At 43.6% G+C, this 24,994-nt stretch overlaps 1 protein-coding gene across 1 annotated transcript in view; it reads right to left on the reverse strand.

Annotated features, from left to right (window-relative positions):
* LOC126210745 (kinesin-like protein KIF12) overlaps positions 1-24,994 on the reverse strand; it is a gene marked incomplete at its 3' end in the record, with an annotated part of 623,286 nt that overhangs the window by 182,829 nt on the left and 415,463 nt on the right. Inside the window, exons 7-8 of the mRNA XM_049940000.1 lie at positions 6,814-6,955; positions 1,452-1,546 (exon numbers count right to left, since the gene is read on the reverse strand). Of these exons, the coding sequence (XP_049795957.1) occupies positions 1,452-1,546; positions 6,814-6,955 (237 nt within the window). The remainder of the gene's footprint in view (positions 1-1,451; positions 1,547-6,813; positions 6,956-24,994) is intronic.

Consider the following 24,994-nt stretch of genomic DNA (forward strand, 5'->3'; position numbering starts at 1 on the left):
CCTGATCTATCTTACCTCAGTAGCCAGATTCCCGTTTTCCTTAAGATAGGAATTATGGCAAAAAATTCACTTAATGATTATGGAACTTCAGACGAACTGGCACTCAGGGACAGGTAAAGACTAATTCCTCAATAGGAAGCTCGAGATTCAGGAAAATTCATTTTATAGAGCAAAAGTTCGACCCACCACAGAACTAATTACCAATCTCTCAGTTTTCTATAAGAGTAAGCGGCTTTTGCTTGGAGCGAAACAACGCAATACGAACTAAGCAGAGAGTACATAAAAAGCCGATTAGCACAAGAAAAAAGAACGTTACTTACCCAAAGAAAACTACTGGTATCAAACGTAGAGCTTCAAATGAGGAAATAATTTCTGAGAATGTACGGCAAAATGTCTTAGCATTTACATCTGGAGCACAGCAATGAAGTGAATCACTTACTGTGTGGAAACTGGAGAAGTATGTACCGAAGCGTATGCGACCTGATGTTAGAGGGCAGCTGAAAATTAAGTGGACTGATACGGTAAGAAATATCGTTTTTCCAAGGGAATGGGCCAGGGGCGGGATGTGTGGAAAACACACTATGGTAAGACGTGTGTTAACACATCACTGGATAACTTCCATGCTATCAAAGGGACTCGTAGAGGGCAAAATGTGAGGGGAAGGCAGTTATTATGATACACATAACACATAATTAAGGGCGTTTGGTGTAATTGTGTTTTGCCGATATACTTTTAAAACAAACTTACTTTAGAGCACATATATGATTTGTATTACACGCTACTAGAAATTATGGGAGCGAATTAGTGGGCAAGTTTTACCTAGCAATTTGTAACCAAGTAACGAAGAAAGCGTACTCGAACAACATTTTTGATTTTCGCGTGCTAATATTGAAGTATGTTAAATGGGTGCGTACAGAAATTGCTCAATATGGCGACCATCAAGTTCGTTATAGAAACTTTAATTACACAGCACGTTTCGACATAGTTGTGCAAAACTACCTGGTGTGCAGCAAGTCATTTGTTCCGCAAACAAATCTGCCTCGGACTACAGCAGAATTTAGTGAACAAGACACTTCAAATACAGAGGCACTGCCGGCACCACATGGTCTTCCTCGACCTATCTACTTTTCCCTGAAGTAGCGTCTGACAGTAGCTGCCAAATGTACGAATCGTTGACGCAGCTTGCAAACAGAGAACGTCAGGTCTTCACATCATGTAGACAGTCATTGTAGAGTGCCACAGAGGAAAACTACCCAAAAAAGGTCAGTATCATCGCAAGAGTTTAGAAAGTGTTTTGGATGTTACACTTAAAAGGGTAGTTTCGGATATTTTTGTGTTAAATTTTACATACTACGTTTTCTCTACAGCCTCTAGAAGCTTGCAGTGTGAGCTGCTGGACCACCTGTAAAGTCGCAGGTGGGCAATACGTGGCTGAAGTAGTGTGGACTCACCTGCTGCTCTGACGTGATGTGCACCGTCAGGATGGTGTGGCTGCGACTCGAGTACTCGTTCATGTTGTGCCTGCCCACAGACCTGTTCCTCATACCTGAAACAGCGTTTGTTACTATACTTTCCACCCAAGTTCCTTAACTGCGTGTTAACAGTCCTTTGTTTTGTCAATACAACTAAACATGAAATACAGGGTGACCCAAAAGTCCGTCAACATTTAAAAATTCAATATTTCACTGAATAATGTAGACAGAGAGGTAAAAATTGACGCAATGCTTAAAGTGACATGGGAATTTACTAAAAACAAAAAAAGTGTACAAAAGACCAAAATATGACGCTTCACATGATATACAGAAGCAATAATTGTCATAATAATTGTTTTTCAGCGAAGACGGTGTTCCTTGTGACAAATACTCAGCATGTTGAAACTTCCTGGCAGATTAAAACTGTGTGCCCGACTGAGACTCGAACTCGGGACCTTTGCCTTTCGCGGGCAAGTGCTCTACCATCTGAGCTACCGAAGCACGACTCACGTCCGGTCCCCACAGCTTCACTTCTGCCAGTATCTCGTCTCCTACCTTCCAAACTTTACAGAAGCTCTCCTGCGCAGGACTTTTGGGTCACCCTGTATTTCGTGTTGCACTATTTGATTGGATCGTGGACGTTCCACAGAGAGGTAGCAGAAGAGGATCTCTAATGTTCTCAATACATCTATACATGAGTACTCTATCATATAGGGTGAGCAGTAGTACACAGTTATTTACTGACATGCTGTCAGTAAAAAAGTACCATCATTGGACTATCGTAGAGAAATGCAGAAAGATTGGATAATATTTCCATTCGTTGTAATGAATTTATGGATATGGATAAATTGAAGGTAATGCTTGTAACAAATAGAAAGAACCCCAAACTTTTTCATTTACAGATTATCAGTGAACAACTTCAGCATGTCAGATCGTACAATAATTTAAGTGCAATACTGAAAAGAAAAATAAAATGGATCGATAATGTAAAACCAGAATTAGGGAAGGCGAATGGAAGGCAAATTTGTTGGTAGGGTTCAGGGAAACTGCAGTGCATTCGTAGAGGTAACCGCACACAAGACGCTAGTACGACCAATTCTAGAGTACTGTTCCAGTGTTTGGAGTTCTTATCAAGTAGGAATTACAACAGACACTGAACGAATTGATAGACGCGCTGCTAAGATAGTAAGAGGTCAGTATAACCCATACGAAAGCGTAACTGAAATTCTCGGTGAACTTAAAGAAATACTTCTGGAAGACAGACAACGTGATTCTCACCTCTTCGGTGAAATTAGAGAATCTGTATCCGTAGAAGACTCTACGACCACTAATTTTCCACCTCCGTATACCTCGTGTAGGTCTCTGGAAAATAAGCTGACAGAGATTAGGGTGCGTGCAGAAGCATATAGTCACTCACTTTTCCCTCGCTCAATACGTGAATGGAATAGGACAGAAAATCGTTAATACCTAGCACAATATACACTATAAGACAACAATAAAAAAAAGACACACCACGAAGGAATTATTCGAATGGTATGGAAATCGGTAGATGTTATGTACCCATACAGACAAACAAATCGTACAGTTTCAGAAAAATTGGATGATTTCTACAAGAGTAACAGCAACACAAATTGTGCAAGTCAGTATGCTGCTCCACCTCTGGCCATTATGCAAGCATTTACAGATTATGAGAGTTGTTAGATGTCCTTCTGAGGGACATAGTGCCAAATTCTGTCTTGTCAAAATCCGGAGGTGGCTGAAGGACGCTGCTCATAATGCTCCAAACGTTCTTGGCTGGGGAGAGATCCAGCGACCTTGCTGGCCAGGGTGTGGTTTGACAAGCACGAATACAAGAGGTAGAAACTCTCGTCGTGTGCGAGCGGGCATTATCTTTCTGAAATGTGAGGTCAAGATAGCCTGGCATGAAGGGGAACATAACGGGGCCACTTCGCGCGGCCTCCCCCCCGTCGGAGGTTCGAGTCGTTCCTCGGGCATGGGTGTGTGTGTGTTGTCCTTAGCATAAGTTAGTTTAAGTTAGATTAAGTAGTGTGTAAGCCTAGGGACCGATGACCTCAGCAGTTTGGTCCCATAGGGACCTACCACAAATTTCCAATTTTCCTAATAACGGTGCGTAGAATATCGTCGACGTACCGCTGTGCTATAAGTGTGTTACGGATGGCAACCAAAGAGGTCCTGCTATGAAATAAAATGGCGACCCAGACCTTCACTCATAACTGTCTGGCCATATGGCGTACGACAGTCAGGTTGCTATCCCGCCGCCGTCAAAACTTAAAATGTGTGTGAAATCTTATGGGACTTAACTGCTAAGGTCATCAGTCCCTAAGCTTACACACTACTTAACCTAAATGATCCTAAGGACAAACACACACACCCATCTCCGAAGGAGGAGTCGAACCTCCGCCGGGACCAGCTGCACAGTCCATGACTGTAGCGCCTGAGACTGCTCGGCTAATCCAGCGCGGCCCGCCGCCGTCCATGTATGAATGTATGTATGTCTCCAAACACACCCTCGCTGGTCGTCGTACCTCAGCTTATCACTGAATACAATTCTACTCCAGTCAATGAGATTCCAGGCCGAATGTGGCCGACACCTATGGAGACGGGCTTATTGGCGTACAGAGGTCAATGATAGTCGGCGCCAGAAGTGCCGTGATCTTACTCCTGCAGTGATCATAGCTCCCTTCCTGTGAGTCACCTATTAATGGTCTTTGTGGCTGCTGAAGCACCAGTTGCACGTCGGATCGAAGATAATGATGAATTTGGGACTCTAAGAGCCTCTCTGACACTTGCTTGTCCTTCAAGTTGTGTCGTTTCTCTAGGTCGATAGCTTCTTTCTTGAAGCTGTGTTCGGCTATGGTTCACTCGTTCTTGCCATCATCGTCGAATAATGGCATCACTCTGTTCAAATGTCGAGCGATGTGTCGTTTACTAAAACAGGCTTCTCTGAGCTCAACTACACATCCCCTCTCAAATGCCGTGCGCAGCTTGTGGTTGAGTGGCTAGCGTTGCTGCCTCTGGATCACGGGGTCCCAGGTTCGATTCCCGGCCGCATTGGGTATTTTCTCCGCCAGAAAACTGGGTGTTTGTGTTGTCCTCATCATTTCATGATCGTAATCATCATTTGTGGCAGTGGCTAGAGTGGACTGTGAAAAAATTGAGCTTTGTAACAATTGGGACTTCGTACGGGCGCTGATTACCGTGTAGTTGAGCACCCCACAAACCAAACATCATCATCATATCTCAGACTGTGACATCTACGTATATTGTTTACGCACCTGTCTGCGAGACATAGTTACTCCCCAGTTGAGCACACGGTATAACATTCACAGGGACTAAGCCTTGGTACCAGCATGTCCCCTGTTTACTATCCTTGTCAGCTGCGTTGTGAAATTGCTCTGCAGCGTCACACATTCATCCATCGTCCGTCAAAATTTCCAATTTTGCCTTTTTCGTCCATACTTTTTCACCAATTTGCATAACTCTTTCATAGTGTGTCGTTTTTTGTCTTAGAGTATACGATCATAATCTGTGTTTTTATAGTAGATCACCTAAATAAATGATTTTTCTTCCGTTTTAATTCGATTGTTTCAATCTTTTTAAATATAAAGTGTTGTAAGTACATTTTTAACATCGTTTGGTTTAAGATAAGCATTATGGATAGCGTGTAGCTTATCCACCTTATACAGATTTGTAGTAGCTGTTTGTTAAGAGTCCTGTCTTGCTCAAATGCACGTGGTAAATTATACGAGGTCTGTCTAAAAAGTATCCGACCTTTGGCCAGAAAAAATATTTTGAATACCTGACGGGTTTGGGACCATAATCCCCTTGAAAGTAGGCCCCTTGCGCTTGTACACACTTAGCCCACGGATCCTTCCACTGCCGGAAACACCTCTGGAAGTCTTCTTTTGGAATAGTGTTCAGATCCGTCGTCGTGTTCCGCATTATCTCTACTCTCAAAACGGGATCCTCTCAGTGGCGTCTTCAAGTTTGGAAACATCCAGAAGTCACTAGGAGACATGTCTGGAGAGTAGGGTGGTTTGTGAAAGGCTATAATTCCTTGTTTGGCCAAGAAAGTTTGGATCAAATCGGATGAATGCGCGGGGCGTTGTCGTGATGCAGTTGTCATCTTTTCGCCGTCCGCATGTCTGGTCTTTTGTGCCGAATTGCGTCACGGAGTCGCCGGAGAACATCTTGATAGTACTCCTTCGTCACTCAATATTTGTCCTCCGGGTGCATGTTCGTGGTGCACAATTCCATGGACATCAAAGAAGATAGTCAGCATCACCTTGATTTTCCTTCGCACCTGCCGCACTTTCTTCGGCCTTTGAGACTCGGGATGCTTCCATTGCAACGACTGTCTTTTTATTAATGGGTCGTACCCGTACACCCGTGACTCATCTCCAGTTATCACGGTGTTCAGAAAGCCAGGATCAGTGTTGGTGGTGTCCAGAAGGTCCTGTGCAACGTCAAAACGGAGGTCTTTTTTTTCCGGCGACAACCACTTGGGCACGAATTTTGCAGGCCACTCGGTGCATGTTCAAATCATCACGCAAAATTGCACGTGCAGAATCTTTACTCACTCCAACCTCTTGATCAATCTCCCGCACGGTCAAACGACGATCTGCCATCACCATATTTTGCACCCTCTCAACAACAGCTGCACTCCGACCAGTTTGGTGCCTGCCAGAACGCCGGTCACTCTCCGCTGATGTGCGGCCATTTTTGAATCGGTTGAACCACTCCTTAATTTATGTTACACCCATCGCATCTTCTCCAAACACGTGCTGAAGCTTACGAATTGTTTCGCTTTGATAATCACCAAGCTTATGACAAAATTTGATGCGTATTTTTGCTCAACATGTTCAGTCATCTTGTGTAGCACCTCACTCAGCGACCGACAGGCAGCCACTGACGCGCTGGAAGGCGGGGAAAAAATTCATGCGTGCGCATAAAGGTCTCTTTATGTCCAGTGGCGCCGCCCTATCGTCTCTATTCTGCGCGGGAAAATCAATGGTCGGATACTTTTTACGCAGACCTCGTACATTGTGTTTTTCAGTTTGCATTTCGTTGAGAGCTAGTCTTTCTTTCCTTGTTTGATCATCTCATTCCCGTACGTGAAAGGGAGGGAGGGGTGGATCGACAAGGAATGAAATGTTAAAAAGAAAAAAAACAGAAAAAAATTCAATTGTAGGTAGACTATGGTGGCTAAGCTACACGTCAATTGCTAGGCTGGGGCATAACTTTTCTCCTCGTCAATGCAGTGCTTCGCTAGGTCTGAACTATAGGAACTGTTAGAGAAGTGCAGCAATTTCCAACTGACCTTCCTCGAGCACGGCGAGTAGGTCATCGAGGGTCTCGCAGTCGACGCTGAACAGGTTCTCCACGAAGAAACTGCGCGTCTTTTTGGACCAGCGCACCGCCAGCGGCTTCCGCGCCGATCCCGGGTTCAGCAGGTCAATCACCTGGGAACACAGCCATGTCACTTTGTTAGCTACCTACTGGTTTCTTTCATAAGGTGTACTCCCTAATACACGTCACGGGCTGGAGGAGGTTTTTACTGTTCGAGTACAACACAAACAAAAGTAGCACCTGTTGTGTTACAAGGAAATAGGATGTCTAATGTAAAGGCTAAATTATATCGTAGTACGACACATTGTTGAGGAGATAAGACGTCATAAACACGAGACGCGTGAAGAACTTTCACATCACGCTTGATGTTAAAATTTATTACTCCTTTGCTACTAACTGTATCTAGCAATAAATTTCGCAAACAGTATCCAAATACGTCGCTTAATGTACCTAGAAAATTATATCATATACAACATCAGAAACATTAAGCGAAAGGCCAGACGGTGCGTGGTACGGGCGTCGATGCACAGCCATAAATAATTACCTGGGCAACGTCGGCCTTCTCCATTAGTACATAAATAATTTAAGAGAAGAGTTCAGTAAATCACTCCAATTGTGCAGCTACTAACTGTTGTGTATAGGATAGTTTTGTCGCTGAACGACAGTAAGGTAATGCAGCACTACTTGCGGAACACAAGGTAAGAAGGATGACTAGGGTTTAACGTTCCGTCGAGGACGAGGTCATTGTAGACGGATCACGATCTCCTTTCCAAAGGCACTATCCCGGCATTGGCCTTAAGCGCTTTAGGGAAATCACGGGATAACCTAAATATTCCGCTTCTGCTGCTTCTACTATTACTTATACTATTACTTATCCTAGCGAGTAGTCACAGGGTGAACCAATTCAAGTCCTTCCAATGCGAGTGCAGTGGGATGTCACCTCGCTTGATGCGGATCACAAGGGGACGGCGTCTACTCGTCGTCAGCGATTTCGTCCGTATTTATAGTGTGTACAGGGGTGGAGCAGAAGTGAAAGTGACAGAAGTGGGACCTCCAGATGACCAAGCCTTTAGAGAAAATAGCATTTTCGACGCGGGTAGCGCGAACCGTGAGTCATTTCCGTGTATCAGCGTAGCTTGCAGCCAGCGTTTGGCCCAGCGGAAACTGTACAGAACGATAATCAGAGGATCACGGCGTCGAGTGCCTGTGCGTAGTTTTTTAAATTTTCAATTTTTACGTTACTTACACTGAAAACAAACCGAAAGGTTCAAAATGGTTCAAACGGATCTGAGCACTATGGGACTTAACTTCTGAGCTCATCAGTCCCCTAGAACTTAGAACTACTTAAACCTAACTAACCTAAGGACATCACACACATCCATGCCCGAGGCAGGATTCGAACCTGCGACCGTAGCGGTTGCGTGGTTCCAAACTGTAGCGCCTAGAAACGCTTGGCCACTTCGGTCGGCCAAACCGAAAGAATGCACAATATATTGAACTTATTTTTTCCAAACGGTTGGCAATCTGGAGCTCCCAATTCTGCCTACACCCTGCACATGTCATAAATTTGGATGAAATCGGTGGTGCGAGAAAGCGCCATCCCCTTGTGAGGGAGAACGTCCACTTGGTATACAGAATGTCGGCTGTCTCTAAATGTGGATAGCTTCAAAATCAAGCTTTCGAAGAAAAGATACTATGTGATAATATCGAACTATAGCGTTAGTGGGAAACATCTACGGGTTGTGAAATTATTTAAATATCTAGTGGTAGCAAGCTCTTGTACATAAACCAAGAGATATTAGACACCCGTAACAACTTAATGCACACCGACAGCGTCTCCACGAAGACGTGCCACGGAAATATAAGGGGAAGTCCATTAATTACGTGAGGGTTTTCTTCAAAATTTTGATTCCTCCTGCCCCTTGGTGAGATTTGGTTGGATGTGGGCTTCCTCACCTCCCCCGTGGTGTGAGGTTTAACCTATAGTTGGGCAAAAATGCATAAAAACGAAAATTATTTTGTTTCAAACATTTATTAAAGCGCTTTTATAAAACTATGCTTAAGTTTAAAAAGTGTATGAAACAGTATCGAACACGTGGTTAAAAACACTTTAAACACGTCAACCATGAGTAGTATTCGGACGGACAGACAGACGGAGACCGACGGACGGAGAGGCACCAAGAAAATAGTGTTTGTTAACCATTTAAAAATTCACCTTTCATTGGCATGTTATATAGGCTACATTAAATGTCATTGAACGTTTACTTCCTGTGCAGTTAAAAGACAACATCGTTTGCACTTTCCTTTGAACTGTATAACTGCGTAGCTTTTCACTTTCTTGATTTATACGATCACTAAGAGAATTCTCGTCAGTGAACTTCAGGTTAGCTCTCTTCCACAAACGATTAACTTGTTACTCGCACGTGTGTTTCGACTTGCCGGCATGCCGATTAACATTCGCATTACAAAAGGTTTGATACAAAGAGCAATTAACAAGAATTTTTCCTCCAGTTGGGATCACAGGTAAAACTTGAGTCCGTTGTTATATTCCGGAGCCAAAAAAAAAAAAAAAGCCGTGGAAACATTTTGATTCACTACCATCACCATCACCACCATCACCACGACCACCACAACAACCACAACCACGACGACGACCACCACCATCAAAGCAAAGCAATACAGTGGGCCAGAAATGTCATGACGTCAATATGCTGGGATGTGAAAGGAATTCAGTTGATAGATCATCTTCTCACTGGTCAGACAATTAAGCGACAATAGTACACTAACCTTGTGCATCAACTACAGCAACAGGTAAATGCAGAAAGGCCAGGTTTGGTAACGAGGAAGTCAGCTTTCATCAAGAACATGTACGCCCATACACAATGGTCGTTGCCACGGCAAAAATGCTTGAACTAAGAGAGGAACTGTTGCCACACGCGGCTTATTCGCCTTCCCTGGCGTTATCAGGCTGGAATCGCAACCCAAAGCTAAAAATTTTCCTCGGTGATTGGAGATTCTCTTCGAAGAACTGAGAGCCTAGGTGATGGGTATTTTGCATGCCTGGGGGAACGCAATTTTGGACATGGGATCATGACATTGGAACATCGCTGGAGCAAGTGCATTGATACACAGGGAGATTACACTGAAAAATGAAAAAAAGGTTAACTGATCTAAGTCGTTTTCTTCTATTCCATTTCAAGAACTTTTCAAACCGACCTCCATAAGCATTGGGCTGTTCATGCCGATTTTTAGTTAAAAAAAAAGAAATCCTTGACGTTACCTCATCTGCAAAAGTGTTGGATGGAAAACTAATTTCTAAAGCAAAGATTCAAAATAATTTAACATTCGCCATTTATCTACACTCTTGTATGTTGCCTTTCAGTGCCAAAAAGCATCCTGCATTAGACTCTCATTAAAGGAGTTGGAAATGAGGTCGCACCGTAAGTGTCAGCTGTTTCAGTGCGGACGTTTACCATCACTGCAACCAGGGACGATATAGCAATACTGGAGGCAGTTACACAAGAGAAAAAACACGCAATATCGATACAGCTGTTCGTGTTTACCGCAGCGAACCGCAGGAGCAAATGGGCAGAAGTTCTAAGGAATACGGTTTCAGGAACGAAGTGCATACCGTTATAACGAAGTACATCTTATACTGAGTAAGCTGAAAGTGTTGCACGAAGTATGTCGCACTGGCAAGCCCTGGTGCAAAGCCTACCGCCACATCTTATATTTCTCTGAAATTCCTCAGATAAGACACAGCATCAACTGCCTCCACTTCTGACATATCAGGCTGATAATTCACACTGCAGATCATTTACAGAATGGTACCAGGCATGTTGTTAATTCAGAAAGGGAACAAGTATTTAAAAATTAAGTAACTCATGCATACAGAAATATTATCTCATGTAGATCGAGATTATCATACTGGGTTACCGATTTCGATATGTGGTATGCAGCGGTTTTTTATACACATCTGAAACCAAATTTCATATTTTTGTACTGTTCATTAACATCATAAGTTTAACTCATTAGCGCCTGGATTAATTTTTTCTTGAATTATTTATTTATTTTAGTTACTGTGTCTCTGCAAGGTATAAAGTACACAACATAATTGTTTTACAGAAGTCATTACCACCTTTCGCGAGATATTTGATGTTGACATATGGCAACGTTAGATGCTTCACTCCCTAAATTTTTATGTATTACCACTTCAAAAAAATAAATACTTTACTGAAAGGTCTTAATACATATTCCACTTTTGTGTACATTTATTACAAACTTTTCGTCATATAATTTATATTTTATAACACAATATAACTGAAAGCGATACATGGCTAAAAGAATCAAATACTACAACTCCAGACCGTGTCATATGCCGCGGTTAGGTCTACGAATGTGACAGGCGTCTTCAGGTTTTCTTGGAAACCAGCCTCTATGAAAGGTGTTAGGGTCAGTACCCGGTCACAGCAACTTCTCTGTGGCCTTAAACCCTCTTGCTCAGCTGGGATATGTTCCAGAATAAAGTGGCTAATTCTATTGTAGATGAATAAACTACATCTGGAATACTACACGTGCACCCCGGGTAACGCTAAATAAGCTAGAACGAATAGGCAGCCAGACCAAATATTGGATTTCCTGGCTACAAACAAGCAGTCAAATTAAAATCAAAAAGCTTTAAAAAACTGATCTTTTCAGGACCAACTGATTAAAAAGACGTGGACCTTCGATCCGAGTATGCCATTTAAACGACTATCAGAAGATGTCCTATATGCAGAAAGGTCTTCCGGCTCCTGTGAGTAAAGCTTGGTATCTCTGCAAGTATATTGCTGCTATTTCTCTCTTGAATACCAGCTGAGAATTTTTTTCCTTTATTATACAAAATCCAACTGTTTTGTACGACGACATCTAACATCCATGTAAAGATAAACCAATACCATGTCTTGTTTCTCCTTCCAATACGACAGCATGCTAGATGCTGATATAATCAGTACCTCCCACATACGTATTACATTTGGCTGCCAGGTTTAGTCTGGAAATCATTAGATTTCGCTTTTTTAGTTGCGAAAAATCTCTTGAATTGGCCAGTGTCTTGAGCACCACATGAAGAAGAGATCACGGTGACAACTGAGTTGTCCAGCCACCGCACATACAGTAATCCATCACTCTTCTCTACTGCTGTCTCAAAATATCCACGATCTTTATTGGAAAATGAGTTTTTGTTTTTCAGTGGATCTTCTTCTGTAATTCTGTTTTCTCTAGTGGTACCGAAGGCAGAGTATCCACAATACTTGAGAAATGAAAACAGAGATGGGCCTGAAAAGTGATTATCCGTGTTCTTCGTTGTCAGAATCATGTGTCACATTCAGCACTTTTTCTGGATATTTCTGGGAAGTGTTTAACCGCAAACATTAACAAATGATGTATTATTATACCGCTCTTTTTATCGTTTAACGCCGGCCGCGGTGGTCTCGCGGTTCTAGGCGCGCAGTCCGGAACCGTGCGACTGCTACGGTCGCAGGTTCGAATCCTGCCTCGGGCATGGATGTGTGTAATGTCCTTAGGTTAGTTAGGTTTAAGTAGTTTTAAGTTCTAGGGGACTGATGACCACAGCAGTTGAGTCCCATAGTGCTCAGAGCCATTTTATCGTTTAACAACAATCGTTAAAACATCTTTTATTTATCATTTGATAAGAAACTTTAAAATTATTCCCCAATTTCATACTATTATTGGCTGAAATCTTGCTTGCATATCAGGAGTTGTTTATGAAATATAGGACAGACACTTCACGTAATACCGCTGTATGTAACGCTCAAAGCAGGGCATGCATACTACATCATAAAGGGAACTTATTTATGAGATAATGTAAATACAGTGTTCTCTTCTGTCTTGCTTCAACCAAATATTTATGAACCTTGCTATCATGGAAGCTTTATAGCGTGAGATATGAAATTTGTCTTTTGTTGCTAGTTAGAGTTGTTTCACACGCAATGTTGAGTTACACCAAGTTTGTGTCTGCGATCGATTCACATAGTTTGTTAAGCGCAGTGGATCGATACGCGAGAATTTGCATCCAAACTGCTGTTGCGCGTTCTTATTGGCATGCTTCCTTATTAATTACACGTTTTCTCGATCTAATCACTACTTTCCTATAAATTACACTTCATTTGCCGCTCTGTTGAACGTATATGAGTTTCATAAAAGCAGGGCTACTTGTTACCTGCTTTCTTTGTCGATAGAACGAGGTGGCGCAGTGTCAACACAAATGACTCTTATTGGGGAGTGCGCCGGTTCAGCCATCCAGACTTGGGTTTCCAAAAGTTCCCTAAAGTGTTAAGGCTAATACTGGGATAGTTTCATTGAAAAGGATGCATCCTTCCTAGCTCTCCTCCAAATCAGAGATCCGAAGTTAATGGACCCGTTGTCGGCGGGACCTCAGATACCGATCTTCATACCCTCCTTCTTCCCTAACCGTAATCGGTTTTACAGCGTTGGACACGGTGATTCCCGGCTTAAATCCAAAGATAGAAGAAAACTTAACCATCATCATTTGGAAGGCTAAAATGCCTCTGAGCACTATGGGACTTAATATCTGAGGTCATCAGTCCCCTAGAACTTAGAACTACTTAAACCTAACTAACCTAAGGACATCACACACATCCATGCCCGAGGCAGGAGTCGATCCTGCGACCGTAGCGGTCTCGCGGTTCCAGACTGAAGCACCTCGGCCATCATTTGGCAGGGATATAGGGTGTGTCTATCCCCGTCTTTATGAGGATTTCAAGTCCACTGAGGACGCTTTCAATGAGGTGTCTGAATGTCTCTGGAGGTATGGCAGAACATTCTTCCTCAAAAGCCGAAACTCGAGGAGGTAGTGATGTTGGACATTGGGGACTGGAGCGAAGTCGACGTTCTGATTCGTCTCAGTGATGTTCCATTGGGTTCAGGTCGGGACTCTTGACAGACTAAGCCATTTCAGTAATCTTATCGTCCACTAACCACTGCCGCACAGGTGTTGCTTTCTGACGGGGTGCATTGTCATGCTGATACAGTCATCCTCTCAGAACGCTTCCTCTGCTGTACGCTAGTTAGAGTACACAATGTCGTAAAATGTGTTCGTATCCTTCCGCATTTAGCGTTCTTGTCAGTGCAGCAAGAAGACCACGTAAAACATCCCCGTGCCGTAGCAGTCCCTCCTCTGTACTTCAGTGTTGACATTTCAAGTGATGGCAAGTTACGTTCTCGAGGCTTTCGCCAAACTCAGACCGTTCCATCGGACTGCCACAGGATAAAGCGTTATTCATTACTCCAAATCAGTCGTTTCCAGCCATCCACTCTCCAGTACCGTCACTCTTTATACCAACTCTGACGTCAGCACTGGATACAGAAATGTGTGGCTTATGAGGAGCTACTCGACCACCGAGTGCTTTTTAGCTTGCTAGCACATTCATTGAGCTAGAAGCGCTACTGGTAACACTTCACAATGCACGAGTCACTTCTTCCACTGATTTCATACGATTTTTTCAACAGCCCTCCACAATGATCGAAGGTCTCTGTCTGTCAGTACACAAGGTCTGCCATGTTTTGATATTGTTGTGGCTGTACCTTCGCGTTCCTACTTCACAAACAAAATAGTCGACTTAGGCGTCTTTAGAAGGACTGAAATGCGGAACGGTTGTCTCAGCATTTGAAAAAATCGTAGACTAGCATAAAATCGTATTTTTATCTAAAAATATTGATCAGGAGTAGTTTTTAACAGAAAACTTTATTACACACACCATAAAGAGTTTTGCATCGCCTCGGTTCCAAGAGTTCCGGAACCTGTACAGAAAATTGGGATAGAGATCAATATAAACATCATTTCCGCCCTTTTTATTGCTCATGGAAACCACACATTGCATGTTGTACCACCATAAAGCAAGACCTTCAGAGGTGGTGGTCCAGATTCCTGTACACACTGGTACCTCTAATACCCAGCAGCACGTCCTCTTGCATTGATGTATTCGTCGTGGCATACTGTCCACAAGTTCATCAAGGCACTGTTGGTCCAGATTGTCCCGCTCCTCAACGGCGATTCAGAGTAGATTCCTCAGAGTGGCTGGTGGATCACGTCGTCCATAAACACTCTATCCCAGGCATGTTCGATAGGGTTCATGTCTGGAGAACATGCTGGCCACTCTAGTCGAGCGATGTCGCTATCCTGAAGAAAGTCATTCACAAGATGTGCACGATGGGGGCCCGAATTCTCGTCCATGAAGAAGAATGCCTCGCCAATATGCTGCCGATATGGTAGCACGATTGGTCGGAGGATGGCATTCACGTATCGTACAGCCGTTACGGCGCCTTTCATGACCACTGGCGGCGTACGTCGGACCCACCGCATGCCAACCCAAAACATCAGGAAACCTCCACCTTGTTGCACTCGCTAGACAGTTTGTCTAAGGCGCTCAGCCTGAACGGGGTGCCTCCAAACACGTCGCCGACGATTGTCTGGTTGAAGGCATATGCGACACTCATCGGTGAAGAGAATGTGATGCCAATCCTGAGCAGTCGATTCGGCATGTTGTTGGGCCCATCTGTACCGCGCTGCATGGTGTCGTGGTTGCAAAGATGGACCTCGCCATGGACGTTGGGAGTGAAGTTGCGCATCAGGCAGCCTATTGCGCACAGTTTGAGTCGTAACACGACGTCCTATGGCTGCACGAAAGGCATTTTCAACCTGTTGGCGTTGCTGTCACGGTTCCTCCGAGCCATAATCCATAGGTAGCGTTCATCCACTGCGGTAGTACCTCTTGGGTGGCCTGAGGGAGGCATGTCATCGGCAGTTCCTGTCTCTCTGTATCACCTCTATGTCTGAAAAACACCGCTTTGGTTCACTCCGAGGCGCCTGGACACTTCCCTTGTTGAGATCCCTTCCTGGCCCAAAGTAACAATGCGGACGAAACCGAACCGCGGTATTGACCGTCTAGCATGGTTGAACTACAGAAAACACGAGCCGTGTACCTTCTTCCTAGTGGATTGCCTGGAACTGATCGGCTGTCGGATCGCCTCCGTCTAACAGGCGCTGCTCATGCATGGTTGTTTACATCTTTGGGCAGGTTTAGAGACATCTCTGAACAGTCAAAGGGACTGTGTCTGTGATACAATACCCACAGTTAACGTTTATCTTCAAGAATTCTGGGAACCGCGGTGATGCAAAACTTTTTTTTGATGTGTGTACTTTCAACTAATTTACTAATGCCGTATTAACTCTAATAACTTTAACAACTTGTAAATCTACGATTTACTAAGCATATGAGGCAAATATGACGAGGAAATCACATTTTCTTTTGAAAATACTTGTTCTTCGACAAAGTCTATTTTTGGCCCTGGAACTTTACAGAAACAGCCTGCAGTATATACAGCTTCTGTTCCTCGTTTGTTGTTATTGTATGTGTATATATTACTTATTAAAACTCTCGTAGAGCTTGAAGCATGTCTCAGCTGGATAGTTTACAACTTTCAGCTTTTTCATACCTCCGCGAAGAATCATTTTTAAGGAACTTGTTGCTCGAACCGTATCTGTTTAAAGGTACTCATTTTTTATTAGGAACGAACAGCTCAGTCCCATCATTCATAGTATTTTGTGATTTGATCGTCGATTCCTACTCGAATACTTACGTATTTAGCCCATTGGTTCTGCTTCACGATTCAGTGCAGTGACATTTTCACTTATTATTCAAAAGATTAAGACGACGGAAAAGGGGACAAGAACCATAAATTATTTTTCCGTTTGCTCGCACTAATATATATTATTTTCTGCAAACGAACTGTTAACGAAGATTCTGTACTTGCTAGATTCCCTCGAGAGTGAATAACGAATGCTGTGGGCCGCGATGGGTGGTAAACAAGTTTCGTAATCCGTTTTGACTCTGAGCACTATGGGACTTAACTTCTAAGGTCATCAGTCCCCTAGAACTTAGAACTACTTAAACCTAACTAACCTAAGGACATCACACACATCCATGCCCGAGGCAGGATTCGAACCTGCGACCGTAGCGGTCTCGCGGTTCCAGACTGTAGCGCCTTTAACCGCTTGGCCGCCCCGGCCGGCTCGTAATCCGTATTTCCGTTCATCCTGCTCTGATCTCTCTCTACCTGGCTTCTGTTCACTGGCCCGTCACGTCACCTGAATAATGTAACGTTTTCTGAGAACGCTTTCAGCCAAGGAAACAGGAGTAAACATCCCGTATACGTTAGGTAATCACTGAATTTATCATGCAGAGTTAATACTTGTGGGTACTTGACATATTTCTGAAAATGTAACTAAAATCCATGGAGCATGCACAATCAGATAAAAAGGGAACGATAAATGGGTAAAAATGAATGGTTCATAAAAGAAACGATGAACTAGTTCCCAAAGGTGAACGAGTCTGCCCATCCCTGGTCCGCCTCTCGTAACATCCAGTGATCTGTTACGCATGCGTAGCGTCTCTGGATCAGAGAGTGTATAACCCGCATACGGAACATGGCATCGTTCTTCTACAACAATATCGCACTTATAAACTGGATGTAAAAATAACCAGGCATTCTTAGTGCTGCTCATAAGAGCGCTGTCACTACACACGTGGACGGGACAACGCAGTTTATCCTGCGCCTGATGGTCGTCATGTGATTTGATAAGTCTGCTAAAATTCCATGAAAGAATGGAATGTTTATGATGCGCCTTCGTGGTAAGCTTCATTATTCCAAGGATAATGTAAAGAATTTCAACAATGTACAGCGTAGAGTTCACCAGTTCATTGTCGACATCTGTGTGGGGACACAAGCTATATGGACTTCTGTCTGCGAGAATATCGCTGCAAAAACAGTACCTCTGGACCTAGGGCAGTGCGTTCTGAGACGCCAAGTGTTAAAGTTGCATCTGTCGTATAATGTGTCTAATATATGTTCAAATGTGTGTGAAATATTATGGGACTTAACTGCTAAGGTCATCAGTCCCTAAGCTTACACACTACTTAACCTAAATTATCCTAATGACAAACACACACACCCATGCCCGAGGGAGGACTCGAAACTCTACCGGGACCAACCGTGCAGTCCATGACTGCAGCGCCTTAGACCGCTCGGCTAATCCCACGCTATATATACAAATAAATGTTGTGTATGTGAATCGGTAACGTTGACAGTCATAACACATCATGAACATCGTGTTCGTTACCGAAATCCTACAGCTGAATGAAAAGGTCAATGTGTCGACTGCGATTGAGAATGGATAAAACCATTTTCCTTTGAAGAATTGGACTGCGGCACATATCAAAACAGAATTGATTGAAGTTCCCATGGAACTCAGCACCATCATTAAAAATCATTTACTTTGGATTAATGAATTTAAACGTGGTCTGACAAGCACCGAAGACGAATTGCGCTCCGGTCGTCCAATTGAGGTCACCACAAAAGAATGAACAAACAAAATCCATGATATGGTAAAGCGAGGCCGCGGAATAGAAATTCGTTAGGTTTCTGAGACTGCAGGCAACTCAATTGAGCGACAGCATAATATCCTGCGCAGAGAACTGACTATGAAGAAGATGTGCGCGAGTCGGGTGTCGCAAACTGCTCACAGTCGACCAAAAGCACTTCCGGCACCACATTGCAACACAATGTCTGGCAATGTTTAATCGCAATCTGCGAGACTTTTACGTCCGTTTGTGACTTGATGAAACCTACACACGCCAGACTCAAAAGGGCATTATACGTCAGAAGCAAAATTGCAGTCAAACCAATGGACAAGAACCGGTGAAAGTGCAGCGAAGAATGCAAAAACCATTCTGTCAACTACTAAGGTGAGGCCCCAAAGAATAACACTCATAGATTACTTGGCAAAAGGCATAACTGGATCCTATTATGATTCATTGCTGGGTCGTTTTAAATTTGCGTAGACTCGAAAGGACCGAGATGCTTTTTCATCAGTATAATGTACCTTCCCACACATCAGCGATAACAATACCGGAAAGTGCATGAAATGGGCTTTGAACTAGTTCCTCATTCACCCTATTCACTAGGCGTAGCCCGAAACGACTTTTTCTTTTTTCCTAACTTGAAACTGATTTGTTGGGAAGAAATTTTCATCAAATGGGGGAATAACACTTGCAGTCAACGAGTGTTTTGCAGAGTTGGAAGGACCTATTTTTCTGATGGAATGAAAAAGCCATAGGATAGCAGTACCAAGTACATATTCCTCAAAGGAGACTATTCCGAGAAGTGAGGTGAGTTGTTTACGAAACAAACATTTTTTCTTGCTTTTTTACCAGACTTGTCAAACCACGCTCACGGATGTGACAACCTCCTGTAGAAAGTCGCAGGCATGCAGCAGCGCAGGTTCAGCAGGGAGGTGGCTCAGCCATGTTTTGGTCCGGTATCGTATATGAATTTGAGGTCTCTACAATAGTGGGAAAGAACCCTGGAATCTATTGTCCAGATCTACAACCTCATTTAGGAGATGGGTTCGTTTTTTAAAAAGACAATACACGAGCACACAACGCCTAACTAGTGAACCGTTTCCTCCAAAAGCAGGAATCAACGGAATGAAATGGCCTGCGGCGTGTAGCATTCTTAGGAGGATCTACGCATTTTACCATGGAGGAGGTGGAATAACACAGTATTGAATGTTACCAGCAGCAGCTCTTTATTTCATAGTTGTGCAAAGATGTGCACTTTCGAATAATGTTTCTCTCGAGTCAAATCTGGATAAAATCTCGTTATTTCGACGAAATCCTCCATCGCCTTCGTCAGGAAAAAAAAATGATTGTTGTGGCTGCTGTTGTGGTGACAATTTGTAGTCCATGGACGGTATGTGACAGGTCAGCGTACGTCATAAAAACGTCATGCGGCCAGTGCTTGTGCTCATGTCTGTATTGTTGGTGCTAGTGGTATCACAGGAACGTAAACAATTCAGCGCATTTCTATGGGTCTTTGCGGCATGTAGAGCTCGCTTCCACGCACTACAAAGATCTGCTGTGCCGGTTAAATCTATTCCTGCAAATTCTTCTACTGCTTCTTTGATAACAGAATCCCTGTTTCATCTAAACGTATTCTCTTTTTGTTGCGCTGTGCATCGCTACTGCTGATTTGTCAAGTTCCCGATTTTCAATGTGACTTTGGTGTCCTACACAGCAGTCGGTAACATTACGCATAGACTGACCAAAGTAGCTGCTTCCGCAATCACAAGGTATCTTATAAATTCCAAGGATCCTGAGACGGAGACTATCCTTAACCTGGCGCAGAATCTCTTTTTATCTTCTTGAGTGTTCAGAAAGTCGGTGAGATATCTATGGAGACCAGCAAAACGGATATATTTCGTGTTACCTAGCAGCAGGTCGTACCAGCCAATAGCTCCAGACGTACCAGCCAACAACTTCATCTTGCCTCCATTTGTTCACAGCGTGCGTTTTTGGGAGTGCATACAATCTTCGATTTTCGTGTTTCTGAAGATACGGTGAATTTATTTAACCTCTGTAGTGTTCATTATGGTCACACATCTCACATTCCAGGCACACTCTAAGAAAAAACAAGAAACGACGACCTATGAAGGAGTTATCCGAATAGGGTGGAAATCGGTAGAAATGATGTAAATGTACAGACAACAAATGATAACAATTTCAGAAAAATTGGATGATTATTGAGAGCTTCACAAACTGAGCAAGTTAGCAACGCCGCGATGGGTAGCCTCGCGGTCTGAGGCGCCTTGTCACGGTCCGCGCGGCTCCCCCGTCGGAGGTTCGAGTCCTCCCTCGGGCATGGGTGAGTGTGCTGTCCTTAGCGTAAGTTAGTTTCAGTTAGATTAAGTAGCGTGTCAGCTTAGGGACCGATGACCTCAACATTTGGTCCCATAAGATCTTACCACAAATTTACAAAATTTTTCAGCCACTCGTTGGTCCACGCGTGGTCCTCAAGCAAGCATTTATACGGTTTGGTACTGATTGACAGAGCTGTTAGATATATTCATGCGGGATAGCGTGCCAAATATTGTGCAACTGGCGCGTTAGATCGTCAAAATCCTGAGTATGGTTGGAAGGCCCTGCCCATAATGCTCCAAACGTTCTCAACTGGGAGAGATCCGGCGACCTTGCTGATGAAGGTAGGGTTTAGAAAGCACGAAAGCAAGCAGTAAAAACTCTCACCGCGTGCAGGAAGGCATTGTCTTGCTGAAATGTAAGCCGAGGGTGGCGTGCCAAGACGGGTAACAAAACTGGGCGTTGTATATCATCAACGTACCACTGTGCATCCAGCAAATAGTTGAGGACGTAGGTTGCAAGTGCTACTTGGAGATGAAGAGTTTGGCACAGGAGAGGAATTCGTGGTGGGTCGCACCTAACCAGTCAGGAGACTGGAGACTTGGAAGTGCAGTCTGTCGCTGCTAGCTGGAAGGTTCTCCACACTTTGCAAGTCGCGTTTATGTTTACCCGGTGTTGTGTTCCTAGTGATAACGTAACTGTGACTGGAAACATCTGAAAATGACTTTAGGATTCTAAAGCTTAACTAGGTACCAGCAGAAACAATCATACTGGAAAACCAGCACCTTAATCTCGTCGCTCAGGTGAATCAGTTCAAAATGCAGATAGTAATAAATTTGAGTCGATCTTTATTCAAAGGCACAGCACGATCGGTTTCCGAATTTCAAAATACACTACTGGCCATTAAAATTGCTACACCACGAAGATGGCGTGCTACAGACACGAAATTTAACCGACAAGAAGAAGATGCTCTGATATGCAAATGATTAGCTTTTCAGAGCATTCACACAAGGTTGGCGCCGGTGGCGACACCTACAACATGCTGACATGAGGAAAGTTTCCAACCGATTTCTCATACACAAACAGCACTTGACCGGCGTTGCCTGGTGAAACGTTGTTGTGATGCCTCGTGTAAGGAGGAGAAATGCGTACCATCACGTTTCCGACTTTGATAAAGGTCGGATTGTACCCTATCGCGATTGCGGCTTATCGTATAGCGACATTGCTGCTCGCGTTGGTCGATGTCCAATGACTGTTAGCAGAATATGGAATAGGTGGGTTCAGGAGGGTCATACGGAACGCCGTGCTGGATCCCAAAGGCCTCGTATCACTAGCAGTCGAGATGACAGGCATCTTATCCGCATGGCTGTAACGGATTGTGCGGCCACGTCTCGATCCCTGAATCAACAGATGGGGACGTTTGCAAGACGACAACCATCTGCACGAACGGTTCGACGACGTTTACAGCAACACGGATATCAGCTCGGAGACCATGGCTGCGGTTACCCTTGACGCTGCATCACAGACAGGAGCGCCTGCGATGGTGTAGTCGACGACGAACGTGGGTGCACGAATGGCAAAACGTCATTTTTTCGGATGAATACAGGTTCTGTTTACAGCATCATGATGGTCGCCGATGTTTCAGTACGGGAAGATACTGGATTGTAAGGTGTACACAAGAGCAGATATAGACTCAGATCACAATATAGTAGTGTCGAAGAGTAAGCTGAAGTTTAAGACATTAGTCAGGAAAAATCCATACACAAAGAAGTGGGACACGGAATTACTAAGGAATGACGAGATACGCTTGAAGTTATCTAAAGCTATAGATACCGCAATAATGAATAGTCAGTAGCCAGTACAGTTGAAGAGGAATGGACATCTCTAAAAAGGGCCATCAGAGAAGTTGGGAAGGAAAACATAGGTACAAAGAAGGTAACTGCGAAGAAACCATGGGTAACAGAAGAAATACTTCAGTTGATCGATGAAAGGAGAAGTACAAAAATGTTCAGGGAAACTCAGGAATACAGAAAAAGAAGTCACTGAGGAATGAAATAAATAGGAAGTGCAGGGAAGCTAAGACGAAATGGTTGCAGGAAAAATGTGAAGACATCGAAAAAGAAATGATTGTCTTAAGGACAGACTCAGCATACAGGAAAGTGTAAACAACCTTCGGTGACATTAAAAGCAACGGTGATAACATTAGAGTGCAACGGGAATTCCATTGTTAAATGCACGGTCCGCGTATCTCCCCCTCCCTCCCCCCCCCCCCACACCGACCCGTCGGAAGTTCGAGTCCTCCCTCAGGCATGGGTGTGTGTGTTGCCCATAGCGTAAGTTAGTTTAAGTTAGCTTAAGTAGTGTGTAAGCTTAGGGACCTATGACCTAAGCAGTTTGGTACCTTAAGATCTTAGCACAAATTTATATTTGTTAAATGCAGAGGAGAAAGTAGATAGGTGGAAAGAATACACTGAAAGCCTCTATGAGTGGAAAGATTTGTCTTATGTGCTAGAAGAAGAAACAGGAGTCGATTTAGAAGAGATAGGGGATCCAGAATTAGAATCAGAATTTAAAAGAGCTTCGGAGGACTTAAGATCAAATAAGGCAGAAGGGATAGATAACATTCCAATGGAATTTCTAAAATCACTGGGGGAAGTGGCAACAAAACGACTATTCACATTGGTGTGTAGAATGTATGAGTCTGGTGACATACCATCTGACTTTCGGAAAAGCATCATCCACAAAATTCCGAAGACTGCAAGAGCTGACAAGTGCTTAACAGCTTATGGATCCAAGTTGCTGACAAGAATAATATACAGAAGAATGGATAGCAAAATTAAGGTTGCTCTAGATGACGATCAGTTTGCTTTAGGAGAGGTAAAGGCACGAGAGAGGCAATTCTGATGTTGCAGTTAATAATGGAAAATGTTCATAGGATTTGTTGACCTGGAAAAAGCGTTCGACAGTGTAAAATGGTGCAAGATGTTCGAAATTCTGAGAAAAATAGGGGTAAGCTGTAGGGAGAGACGGGTAAAACATCCAAGAGGGAATAATAAGAGTGGACGACCAAGAACGAAGTGCTCGTATTAAAAAGGATGTAAGAGAAGGGTGTAGTCTTTCGCCCCTACTGATCAATCTGTACATCGAGGAAGCGATGGTGGAAGTAAAGAAAGGTTCAGAAGTGGAATTAAAATTGAAGGTGAAAGGATATCAATGGTACGATTCGTCGTGACATTGCTATCCTGAGTGAAAGTGAAGAAGAATTAGACGATTTGCTGAACGAAATGAACAGTCTAATGAGTACACAGTATGGATTGAGAGTAAATCGAAGAAAGACGAAGGTAATGAGAAGTAGTAGAAATGAGAATAGCCTGAAACTTAACATCAGGATTGATGGTCACGAAGTAGAGGAAGTTGAGGAATTCATCTAGCTAGGCAGTAAAATAACCAATGACGGATGGAGCAAGGGGGACATCAAAAGCAGACCAGCAATGGCAAAAAGGGCATTGCTGGCCAAGAGGGTCTACTAATATCAAATATCGGCCTTAATTTGGGGAAGAAATTTCTGAGAATGTACGTCTGGAGTACAGCATGGTATGGTAGTGAAACATGGACTGTGGGAAAACCGGAACAGAAGAGAATCGAAGCATTTGAGATATGATGCTACAGACGAATGTAGAGGGCAAAAACTGTAGCGGAGGACAGAGACTGGAATACATCCAGCGAATAATTGAGAACGTAAGTTGCAAGTGCTACTCTGAGATAAAGAGGCTAGCACAGAAGAGGAATTCGTGTCGTCTTGGGCCCAAACAGAACATAAAACGGAGGTGTGCCGCGTCTACTCAGAAGTAAACGTGGATTAGACTCTAGCGGAACAATTTTCGCAGGCCCAAGACCAGACAGAGTTCGAGGATCCCGACATAGCATACATCCAGTGCGTCCTCGCCCCTTCGGCCAAGCCCGTGAAATTAGAGGTTCTAATTTACGGGATGACAGTGTCCTTACAAACTGACTGGTTCGGCCATCTCAATAATCGACTGCAACACGTACAAAAAAGTGAGGCACCACACTTGTTTTACTTTTGCACACTGTTGAAGAGTTTCAGCAGTGATGTAATCTCGGGGACAATTTTTCTCCATGAACATGTGTTTTATAAGAACAAAGAATCCTCGTTGTCACTACCCCGTCGCTTGTAATTTGCTCTGTATGGATCTCTTTCACGCCCTGGATTTGGTGATACACGACACCACACCAACATTGCATTAGTGGATAGAGTGCCACAGCGGCAACATCTCATTCAACGGTTCACCTACGATTTTTTCACCGCCTAAGATGGGGGTAAACAACTTTGTGGCACACATTACCATGGTACTCAAG

Source organism: Schistocerca nitens, chromosome 1 (assembly GCF_023898315.1).
Source record: "Schistocerca nitens isolate TAMUIC-IGC-003100 chromosome 1, iqSchNite1.1, whole genome shotgun sequence".
NCBI lineage: Eukaryota > Metazoa > Arthropoda > Insecta > Orthoptera > Acrididae > Schistocerca > Schistocerca nitens.